This window comes from Tachypleus tridentatus, chromosome 8, assembly GCF_004210375.1.
Source record: "Tachypleus tridentatus isolate NWPU-2018 chromosome 8, ASM421037v1, whole genome shotgun sequence".
Classification (NCBI taxonomy): domain Eukaryota; kingdom Metazoa; phylum Arthropoda; class Merostomata; order Xiphosura; family Limulidae; genus Tachypleus; species Tachypleus tridentatus.
In genome coordinates, this window is record NC_134832.1 from 115,106,056 (window position 1) to 115,118,809 (window position 12,754).

Here is a 12,754-nt window from a genome sequence, read left to right on the forward strand (position 1 = left end):
TCTACTATATCAAACAGTTTCAAACTGCTACTCCAGTTCTGAACATTTGCTGAGGAACATGCCTCGAGCTTCTCTGCGGCCCGGCATGACCAAGCGTGTAAGGCGTGCGACTCGTAATCCGAGGGTCGCGGGTTCGCATCCCTGTCGCGCCAAACATGCTCGCCCTCCCAGCCGTGGGGGGCGTTATAATGTTACGGTCAATCCCACTGTTCGTTGGTAAAAGAGTAGCCCAAGAGTTGGCGGTGGGTGGTGATGACTAGATGCCTTCCCTCTAGTCTTACACTGCTAAATTAGGGACGGCTAGCACAGATAGCCCTCGAGTAGCTTTATGCGAAAATTCAAAACAAACAAACAAATAAACAAACAAACGGCTCTAAGTCGAACTGTTAAAGGGAGAATTTTCTGGTTTGTTATTATCTTTTGCTTATTGCTGCGCAAATGAATGATACTTATATATGTATATATATATTGTTCAATATAGTGTACAATAAATACTTCTTATTCTTACTACATATGTATGTACATATATATATATAATACTGCAGTAGCTGTAGGATCTATTAGATATGCACAATATAATAACAGAGTTACTGGTTTGTGGTTGCGATAGCTCGAACAAAATCAAAGAAAAAATTGCACCAGTCGATAATTCTGTTTCTATACAACAACCATGTAAAGCTTAAATTATTAATATATGCAACATGAAGCGTTTTATATATATATTGCTTGTCTTTTTGTTTTTAAATTTCGCACAAAGCTACTTAAGGACTGTCTGTGATAGCCGTCCCTAATTTAGGGAGTGTAAGACTATAGGGAAGGCAGCATGTCACCACCACCCACCGCCAACTCTTGGGGTACTCCTTTACCAACGAATAGTGGGATTGACCGTCACATTATAACGCTTCCACGGCTGAAAGCGTAAGCATGTTTGGTGCGAACGGGATTCGAACCTGCGACCCTCAGATAACGAATCAAACGCCTTAACCCACCTGGCCATGCCGGGCATATATGTATATAATAGAGTAACAAACAGGAATAGAATTGAAATATTCAGTCTGGTGTGCACATGGTCTGTGTATCCTATTCTAATTTGAACCCTTGACCAGAGAGGACATCCAGTTAGCATCATCGGGCGCCATAATGGCTGTGTTCGATTCTTTGAACCCAACAGCGAGATTCATTATAAACCTTTTAATACGATTATATGCATGGCGTTCATTCAGCAGAAGTCCAGCATGGCCAGGTGGTTAAGGCACTCGACTCGTAGTCCGAGGGTCGCGGGTTCGAATCCCCGTCACACCAAACATGCTCGCCCTTTTAGCCGTGGGGGCTTTATGAAGTCCCGGTCGATCCCACTATTCGTTGGTAAAAAAGTAGCCCAAGAGTTGGCGGTGAGTGGTGATGACTAGCTGCCTTACCTCTAGTCTTACACTGCTAAATTAGGTATGGCTAGCGCAAATAGCCCTCATGAAGCTTTGCGCGAACTTCAAAAGAAACCAAACCACTCAGCAGCATCACGCCTCAAACCAACCAAACACACTAAATACTATAGCTCATTCACAACTACATTTAAAAGTTAATTTAAATCAGAACCATCTAGGATATTTAATAAGTTTGGAAAGAAACCCATCACCGTGGTTAACTGTAAATATTATCTCTTTTTTTTTTCTGCTTTGTTTTTCCATGATCCATTTTTTCGATGGTGTTATTTTCACCGATTTTTAGGTTTCGACATGAAATTGATTTTTTGTATCTAGCCTTTAGACGACAGTCTCATGCTAAATGTCTGAGTTTTTCTGTGGTCTAGAATGTAACACCAAGAGTTTACCTTTTTTTCGACTTTATGAATAATACCCATCGAAAACATGGCAAGATATTTGTTTCTTTTTGTATAAGTTAAGCAAAAACCTAAACCAAGAACTATCTATGCTCTGTTCATCACGGGTATCGAAACTCGGTTTTTAGCATTATAAGCTTAGAAACTTACCGCTATACCACTGCAGGACCATTACAAGAAGATAAAATACATTGTGTTCTGTGGCCTGTACGTCACTAAAATTCAAAAGCATGCAAAATATAAGTGTCTTGCTAGTCATGCGTTGAAAAATATATATTGTCACAGTTACATATGAGTAATTATACAGAAGAACTGGAGTACGGATAAGAGCGACCCTCGGAATGGGTGGGAGAATAATCAATATTTCATGAATTTTATAAGACGTTAATTATCAATTTCCTGTGTGAGAAAAACAGGACGTCAAAGACGCGCAAGAGAACGTATAATTGTGTCTGAACTAATGATGCTAAGTTAGTGTGTGACGTGTGGGATGTATAACAGAGAGCTTAGACTTTATGTTTCGCGTCGACGCGGAAATTTCCTGTTCATATAGATAAATATTGTCAAATTCACTTAAAAATACTGCAATTATGACTAAAGGTGTATTTTATTAAGCAAGTAAAGTTTATTTTTGTACATATAAACACACGTATATATATGTGTGTCTGTGTGCATACAAGACGAAGTCACCCAAAACAGTCATCAGATTAATGTACTGAGAACCTTCTTCAGTGATGAACAGTTTATTAGTTTCCATTGTATTAACCTTTAAAATAACTCATGTGTCAACTAAAAAAATACGTTGTGCAAGTTTAGTAAGGAAAAGAATATCCTATCATACAGAGAACAGTGTACAAAATACATCCATATAGATTAATCAGAGTTACGGAGGCTCCAACAGATCATATGCTTGGAAGAAAGAGATCAGATTAATAAATTAGTGAAACTTAAAATATTACCACTGTGGCTAACACACGGAAACTATGGTAACGAAATATTGTATATATATGATGCCCCCCGATAGTACAGCGGTATGTCTCCAGATTTACAACGCTAAAATCAGGGGTTCGATTCCCCTCGGTGGGCTCAGCAGATAGCCCGATGTGGCTTTGCTACAACAAAAACACAAACACACTGTATATATATGATAAATTCCATAGAAGTAAATCTAGTAAGATTAGCCAACAACACAGCTGCAATACGCCGTCCGTAGCGAATTGGTAGTTATTGTTTAAGGCACGTAATTTACGCAAATTCACACGTAAAATTATGAAGGAACTTTTATTTACGTTAAAATAGTTTTATTGCGAGCTTTCAGCCTCTTAAATCTGTTTATAAATCCACGTATTAATTTACTTTCGTTATGGGTCTTAAATAAAATACTCAGCTACAATACAGTGTCCACGATTATGAAATTTGAGAGTAAACATAGTTAAACAGTATACGAATACGGATATATATATATATATATACACACATATATAATACGGTTACTGAAGTTATTGGGTGATAATATTTATAAATATAATAGTAAAGTGCAAATAAAAATGGTTTACAACAAGGTTAAATGCATTATGATTACAACAGTTTTTCTCTGTCACAATAACAATGCTGAACATTGCGTATATATTTCGTGTTGTACTTTTGTTATTCTTAGAGAGATTTCCATGTGGACGTGTTATTCAATCAGTATAATAAAATCAAGTATATAATTGCAAATGAATATATTTACGAGTAAAACGTCGTGACGATCGACTGAAGGAATGTTCTTTCTCAAGTTAATAAATAATCCGAAGTTTGTTTCGTACAGCGTGATACTTTCGAAATAATTGCTGTTAAGTTTCACCTCACAATATATTTTACAAGATTGTACTAAGGTAAGAAAAATCACCTTTACATTGGTGATGGACCAGCACGATCAGTTACATATACATATATTAATATATACAGTATACTAAAATATTGTAGAGAAATGGTATCATAATAAAAGCGAATTGTTTATTCGAAATTTTCGCTCAAAGCTACACGAGAGCTATATGTGTAAAGCTGTCCCTAAATCTGAACTGATATACAAGACACGAGAGGGAAGGCAGCTAGCTGGTCCACAGTGCCCAAGGCGAAGTCTTGAGCCAACTTTATTTGATCGAATAGTGAAAACTGACCGTCACTCTTGTAGCGCAGTAACGGTCTCAAAGTGCGGAGCGCGTTTTTGCAGCAATAGGTTGTGAACCAAGAATGCTTGTATTCATCGTCTGGGCACACTAGCCACTGGCCACGCTTGGTTTAACTAAATTATATTCAGGTAAACATAATATTTATTCGGTTCAATGTAATAACTCTTGATCAGTTAATAATTAAATTTATGACTTTTGTGAAGACAAAAGACGGTTCACACCAGGGAGGGTGATTGTTCACACACTACCTGAAGAGAGGTTTCAATTAAATTTACATTAAACCCGATATTCCCAGATATTCCCATGTGAAAGCTATTTTAATCTCCTCTGCTGGATTAATACGAAGTGCCGCACATGACTAATCCTTCAGAAACTATGTTTAATTATTCATGAAATATCCCTCAATTAGATGAAGTACTTGTGAGAGGAAACTCGTGATTGTTCTATAGTCAGCTTCAGTAGAAGGTTAGTGCATTATGTAAATAATTAGATCTAGTAAGAGTTTCACATAAATCTTAGTATGAAAGTATTACACGTTATTTTTAGAAAAATCAACAAAATCGTAAGTAAGTTTCATAAATCACACTTGCTAGAGCCTAGTTTAATTATTTCTTAAATGCAGAAAGTCTCGGTACTCATTTTATATATAACACATAATGTAATAAGGGTATGTAAATAAATTCAAGGTATCTAATACCTAATACGTGTTTTGTTTTAATACAGCTACATGCATGTCCCCCCCTTCCCCCACTACAGCGGTAAGTCTTGTAGCGCTAACAACTGGGTTTAGATACTCGTGGTGAACACAGCACAGATAGATTACTGCGTAGTTTCGTGCTTAACAACAAAAACCAAATACACAGAAGCGTGTGTGTTTTCTTATAGCAAAGCCGCATTCATCTATCTGCTAAGTCCACCAAGGGGAATCGATCCCCTGATTTTAGCGTTGTGAATTCATAGACTTACCGCTATACCAGCGGGGAACTACTCTGAAGTACAACTATCTTTTATACAGCGAGAAAGACAACATTAAGTTTAACATTCTTCATTAAATGGAATATAGTAATAGTGTCAACAGTATCCGGTCTTTTTGGCAATCTAAAGTACGTTGTGATCACTTAACAGAAATTGAAGTAAAAATCTTCCTTTATAAGGTTTGTTTTGTCCGCTTGTAACCCGGAATTATTCTTTATCTCATTTTTTTTATCAAATTGCGTATTTAGTGTGAAGTATTCTTGCTCACTTCAGGGTTTGATCTTAAGCTATACAAGGGCTACCCGTGCGTATCCATCCCTAATTTTGAACTGATGGACTGCAGCTAAGATAGCTAATTAACAGCACTCATCACCTATTACTGGACCATTCTAACTTGACCAACTAGTGAGATTTTACGTCACACTTATATCCTAAAATATGAAGTGAGCCATGAACCCATTGAAAGTCCGGGCGCACTAACAACCACATCACGGCCAGTCCCGGTGCAGAGCTCAAGACGGATGATGTTACATTTCTCACTGTTAATAACATTATTAACACTTTCACCTCTTTCCGCAGTAAAAATGAAATTTGTTTTTTGTTTGTTTGTTTTTTTATTTCGCGCAAAGCTACTCGAGGGCTATCTGCGCTAGCTGTCCCTAATTTAGCAGTGTAAGACTAGAGGGAAGGCAGCCAGTCATCACCACCCGTCGCCAACTCTTGGGCTACTCTTTTACCAACGAATAGTGGGATCGACCGTGACATCATAAAGTCCCCACGGCTGAAAGGGCGAGCATGTTTAAAGTTATGGGGATTCGAACGTCTTAACCCACCTGGCCTAAAAACAAAAAGTAACAATAACAATGTTTTGTATTTCTCGAGTAACGAGCATTTTGTTTTGGCTTTTACAATAAAACTATCCATACAGAGAGTGTGTGTGTGTTTTTTGTTGGCAAAGCCACATCGGGCTATCTGCTAAGTCCACCGAGGGGAATCGAACCCCTGGTTTAGCGTTGTAAATCCGTAGAATTACCGCTGTACCAGCGGAGGACCCATATAGAGAAATATCGTTCCGCAGTGATTACACGGAAACGAGATATCGTCCTGTAAAGCGAAATATAGAACCTAAAATATAGAGAAAATTAATTACATTTTCTTAAATAAAGTTCCTTCGTTTAGTCCTTTGGTGTTGCTAATATGCGTCATATTTAAATACCGGAGAATAGTGTGAGATTTCAAAAGACCATTATTTTTTAGAAGTAATTGTTTTAAAATCATTGAGGCGGAATGCTTGGTTTCAGCTCATGCTACCATTGCTTGTTCTATACCCTAAAAAGCTGAAATCAACCAGAACGATATAAAACGTTTCGTATACCTAACTTGAATTAATGAGTTAACGACGCTACATCCATATGCGATAAAATATTAACATTTCGAAGTATAACAAAAAAAAAAAAACAACCAGTAAATATGGATTTATAGTACCAAAGTTCACTGATCAATACAGCTATATTATGGTACACAAGTCTGTAAAAACATCGTATGTTTGTTATTAATTATACTGATAACTGCTTATGTAAAACATGATGATGTTTTGAGCATTAATACACACACGTACATATATATTTCATACCTGTTTACATTACATGAAATGCGTACAGAAGATTACTCAGCTATGCACAGCCCTCTCGATATAATTATGCGAAAATATGAAATCTTTTTTTAAATGTATGCGCTAACAAATACATTATTACACCAGGAAAGCTGTACCAAATAAGGTAAAACTATAGCATTTATTTATATGATATGAATGTTATAAACATACACTGTTATATTACAGTTTGTTGGCACAATCATGTTTTTCTGGCTCGTACATCCACGAGAAATGTTCTTTTTTTACATATATGTATACTCTCACATAAACTAAATATTTATATCAGTAAAGAAATGTGTTATTCTGAGTTATTTATTTATTTATCAAGTTAGAAAAAAGGCAATTAACACCACACGTGAGTTAACTCACGAAGATGATAGCTTTCAATGATGTGAACTTGTGTGGGTGTAATATAATTTCCTGCTCCGTAAGATCACGGACGAAACACAACCTGTTTATTAACCAGGCCCATAAGACATATCATTTTGCCATCAAATAGCTAAAGTCTCTATGAATTGAACTTAAAACTAAATTAATTATAAAAATTATTTCAGTAGGAATATTAACCATGGTTAATTTAATTTCTCCAGACATTCGGTTAATTTTTTTAAGTTCTAATTCGATCGAGCCTTTTTTGTTTTTTAACAGTTTACATACAAATTGAATTGTGGCAGCAACAATAGGTTATATTACACATATGAGAGTTAGAAAAGACTTACCAACAGAGTCATGGGAAGGATCGTTGATACTGGACACAGCTTTACCTCCAACTGATACCATTAATATAACCACCAGTTGAAGCAACATGTTCGACACGAAATTGACGAAGTGGCTGCACAACAAGATGTCAGTGCACTTTCGGGCACGAGTGTATTGTTTGATAATATAATGTTTTGTCCGAAGTTCTTTTACCAGTTGGATGTGCGATATGATAAAAGCTTCTCGTATTCAACCTTGTTTTTGCGGCAATTTTGGAACGCTGCGCGCGAGACTCGGGTCGCAAAAGCTGTCTTTCTCACAAACGAGTTTCCGCACAGACTTGGAGCGTTGTGCCTGTCCTTCCACAATCAGCTGAGATTTGTACGAAATAGATTGTTGCGTGCAGCACAAATTATGCGATCTACACTGATTTTCCCGGGTGAGGGCGCTGCTGGTATTCAGCGTCTTAGAGTATTACACATAGCTAGACAGGCGATCATTTTTAGCTTCCTGTGTAGTTCAACTCGGTTAATTCGAGAAAGAACAAGTGCTGCTATAATTAAGGGTTCACTTTTCAGTTTTTACGACACCAGGAAAACTCAATCCTTGAAACAGACTGTTCTCCAGCTGCAAAACTTTAGAGCCACTAATCCAATCCATGCGATGGTGTCACGCTGCCATGGTTACTATATGAGAAGAGTTGTACAGCATGTGAAGCTATCCCCTTGTCTCGTTACCGCAGCTTGTGACCTCAACTGCCCGTGCACCACGAATTCATTCTCGTATCTCTATAAGAAGTTTCACGCGGGAGCACCCACTCGCTGTTGGGGGAAGGGCTTGTTTTCTTGAACGCTACGGCCATCAATCATGGTTTAGAAGTTGGTCGCATAGAGATACCGACCCAAAACAAAACAAAAAAAAATAGTCCACGTCAGTTAGTTCTCTTCAATAGTCCCGGAGCAAGTCGGCATTGTCACTCGGTAGTCAAGAGATTAATGACCACAAAATGGACTGTACCAGAAAGGTCAATAGGGTTGACCCAAGCTTTTCAAACCCCAAAAAATCCCCCGTGGACTTAATTGCTACTGCATTGACCTTTACAGTTTTGAGCAGTGACACTTGACCTGCAGCAGGATCTATACCATATTTTGCAAAGCTACGCCATATGTACAGTGACAGAGAGTGTTGTAATGACTAATCATATTATTCATAGAATATTATAAAAACCTGAAGTAGCTCATGATATGATAAATATTAATACTTCGATTTATGAAATTATTTAATTTTAAAAAACTAAATTAAGAATATACAGATAAAACTTATACCTTTTCAGCACCTTAAAGATTAATAGAGAAAGCACATTTTTTTTCCCTGTAATGGATCAAATATTTACAGCCGAAACAAATTAGGTAAAAACATCTTATTATTTGTTATGGAATTTTAATATGCTGAAAGTTGTTCCAAACATAATTTACAAAAAATAAATGTATGTAATACTCTAGTTAAGTGTAATGCACAAAGAGTTTTGTTTGTTATTAAGCTCAAAACTACACAATAGGTTTTCTGTACTGCTCGCTTTACGAGTATCGAAACCCAATTTTTAGCGTTCTCAACCGTCCGACTACTCTTTTATCAACGAATAGTACGATTGACCGAAACATTATAACGCTTCCATGGCTGAAAGGGCGAGCATGTTTAGTGTGACGAGGAAAGTGAGTTGGTCATCAATAAAATAAAGAGAAGATGACCAGCCTAGGTTTTAAAACCAAGTCTAAATTCATGAAGCAAAACATAGATATAAGATAAACAAGTAACTTACAAATTATAAATCCGTTATCCTAAATGCACATCTCACGTCGCAGACAACATTTGTTAAAGCTGTAATATAACATAATGTTGTTTTTAAAATAATGCACTTTAAAAGTTAAGCAAACGGTAAAAAATATAGTGCTAAAAATCAACTTTAGTATTAAACTGACTAATGTATTAGCGAAATAAAACAAATAGAAATATTAAACTAAATATATTTACAGTGGTAAATAAAACGAAACAAGCTCAAATGCAAATAGATTGGGAAAAAATGGAGTTCTTAAACAACACAATAGATTAGAATTTCACACGTGCTTTTTTACATTTTATGGAGAAAAAATCCACATAGTGATATTCATTACATAAAATAAGTGGAATTATATAAAATAATTCTGATTCAGAAAGAAAAATAAATCATAAATGTGAAATGTGTAATATTTACATTAAAATTACCGCGTATTTAATTACTAGTCAAGAGGATATTCTTTAAGGCAGTGGTGTATCTCTTTCCTTTCCTTAGAGCTCTCCAAATGTTACTGTGGGTTTTTCGAATGTTTTCTTTATCCAAGGTTAACTCCTTATGCATCGATTGCAACTACTCTCTCGCCATCAATAACTCCTCGTGTCTTCTGTCCCAGAAAGAATTTTTCTCTACGAGAAGACGTTTTTAGGCTTCTATCCAATGGGTTGTCTGGACCCATTAGTAATTGCACCGGACACAAATTAGCTGCGACTCTAACTGAGAATGACTTCAACATTTAATTGTCTTGGTTTAGATAGGTTGATGATGTAGGTGGCGCAAGAGTAGTTCTTTTAGCAGATGTTTTCCTGGTCTTCTTCTAGGTTAATTTTATTTATTTCACTGCAAGATAAAAGAATTATACATTCTTTAGTCTTCTAATTTTAATATCTTTTCAAAGGTGTGTCTGTGCTGCTTGTCCCACAGTCAGACATCGAGCAAATCTACGTTGTTCGTTTGACATTGGTTGCGACAGCTTACTAGTGAAAGTTGTTTGCCACTGACTTCTTCACTTCAGCCATTAGGGCTAACTTTATGTCTGTTACCTCCATAAAAATCTTCCTTGGGCATATCTGGCCTCATTATGATGTTAACAATTAGAGCTGTTTACACGTTTACAATATCCATATAAGCTGGAGTTTGAGAAGTAAATAGCAGCGATTACTAATTGTACTATGGCTGGAAAATTAGTAAATTCGTTGAGCTCGTATTTTTGTTGATGTCCAAAACATCCTTAATTCTTAAATTGATCACTAGCATTAGTAGAAAACATTACAAATAAGTAAGGTAAAAGTAAAGATATAACTAGCCACAAACCACTGACCTTCCGTGACATGAGACAACAGAAGAAAGACAGAAGAGATAGCTTCTACCTTCAGACTTCAGCATCGAATGCAAATCAGTTGTGGCGTCAGGTGTTGCAACCTCGCATCATATCAGAAAACATTCTGTGACACCCATTTATAGCTACAATTAATCATGCATGCGTCGGTACTATCCTTATCCATAAACGAATACTTGTTCCCTATCATGCAGTAGTAAGAGTACACTTTTCCACAGAGCAACCAGGACATAATACTACAGCTCAGCCCTATGTGATGTAATCGTCAGTTTGGTTTCCAAAATAGTGATCTACTAATGTGGGACATTATTGGATTATACTGTTTATCATATTACCGAGATTGAACAACGGACCAGTGAGCAGTTTCACACCCTTCTGAAAACTCTCTCTTCTACCCAACAAAGTAAGCTTAGCCATCAATATCAAAATCTACTTCTTATTAGATTTCAGCAACAACTTTATCAAATTACTATACCACACAAAGAAACATAAGTTGTCACAAAGCAACTTAGTTTGTTATATCATGTTGCACCATGTGCGATAATAAAACCAAACTTTAATCTTATTTTTAAAAGATAAACGTGATAAGCTGTTGTTTTTTCTTTCTTATCATACACTTGTTTCTGATAAACCGACTATATGTGCAGTTGTGGTCATGCGTAAGTACGAACTTCTTGCTTATAACTTAAAATGTTCAAACAAGAACCATTACGTTCCGCCCAAACAATAACATGTGCAGTAGTTATTTACATTATTTAATTATTTCTTTACTAGCTATAACAATTAGGTTAATAACTGAGCTCAATGATAAAATGCTCATTTGGTGTGCAAAATGCCTTAAGTATAATAATACTAAGCCTTATTTATGTTGTTTCGAATTAAGCACAAAGCTACTCAATGAGCTATCTGTGATCTGCCCACCACGAGCATCAAAACCCGGTTTTTAACGTTGTAAGTCCGTAGACATACTGCTGAGCCACTGGAGGGCTCTTTATTTATGAAGGAGAAATGTGGTAGTTTTACTTGTTGATTAACCCTCTAGTAGCGAACTGTTCTAACATATGTAATATCTTGAGTTCGATTCTAAGTCATGAAATAAAAATAATTGGATTATCGAAGAAAGCTAGTTTTGTGTGCAAAGGTCAGTAGAGTACTACTTTATTGCGTATGGTATGTCGCATGAGATGTTGTTGGTGATAAACATTTTATTCAAACTCAGCAAACATATAATTGGTAAATTGATTGTCTGTTTTGCCATTTCAACAGACTGAAGATGATGGTAGAAACTTGCATATTTATTACTTCTTGTTTGTTTGTTTTTGAATTTCGCACAAAGCTACTCGAGGGCTATCTGCGCTATCCGTCCCTAACTTAGCAGTGTAAGACTAGAAGGAAGGCAGCTAGTCATCACCACCCACTGTCAACTCTTGGGCTACTATTTTATCAACGAATAGTGGGATTGACCGTCACATTATAACGTCCCTACGGCTGGGAGGGCGAGCATGTTTGGTGCGACCTGGATTCGAACCCGCGACCCTCGGATTACGCGTCGAACGCCTTAACACGCTTGGCCATGCCGGGCCTTATTACTTCTGGTACTTATTATAAATTAATAAACAAAGGTTTTTTTTTCCAAGTTCATTTCCTGATCCACGTTTATTTCTTTGGATACCTACTATTTGGATACCTACCATTCAGCCAACTTAACATTCAAATTTTGAGCTGAAGTGCTACTGAATAGCTAAGAGTTTAAACATTCCGCAAAGTAAATGATAATTAGCAGCCATATAATTAGCACTGTTATTCTCCATGAGATGTATAACAACATAAATAATATTTACTGGAATACAGAAGTCACAACTCTCTTTTTAAGTTTTTTGTAGTGCATCCAGATGTTTGAAGTAACATAAACAGTAAACTTTCTGGACTAGCTATTCACGTCTTAATGTAATCAATAGAAGGTGTTCTTGTAGGTTGTCAATATTGCATGGTACTCTTTGGTATGTGTTAGTTCTCACCTTACGCAAAGTCCAGATAACTCCCTGCCTCAAAGACATTTGATTCACAACCTGCATCATAGCTCATGCTACACCTATTCAGATAATAACGATAGCGCAACACATACCATCCATCATCTCTACATGACCATACACGTGTCAGGGGTTAAAAACATCCATAGAGTATTCACCACTCGTACAGCAAGTAGTGCCAGTAATAGTTCTTCATTTTCTCCTATGCTTTCAGA

At 36.5% G+C, this 12,754-nt stretch overlaps 1 protein-coding gene across 2 annotated transcripts in view; it reads right to left on the reverse strand.

The window, feature by feature from the left end:
- LOC143223251 (inactive tyrosine-protein kinase transmembrane receptor ROR1-like) overlaps positions 1-8,112 on the reverse strand; it is a 162,370-nt gene extending 154,258 nt beyond the window's left edge. The window contains exon 1 of one of the 2 annotated variants that reach the window (XM_076450953.1): positions 7,360-8,112. In XM_076450953.1, the coding sequence (XP_076307068.1) occupies positions 7,360-7,447 (88 nt within the window). In that variant the 5' untranslated portion in view covers positions 7,448-8,112. The remainder of the gene's footprint in view (positions 1-7,359) is intronic. The other variant, XM_076450956.1, reaches the window with a different exon arrangement.
- Positions 8,113-12,754: the final 4,642 nt, after the last annotated feature.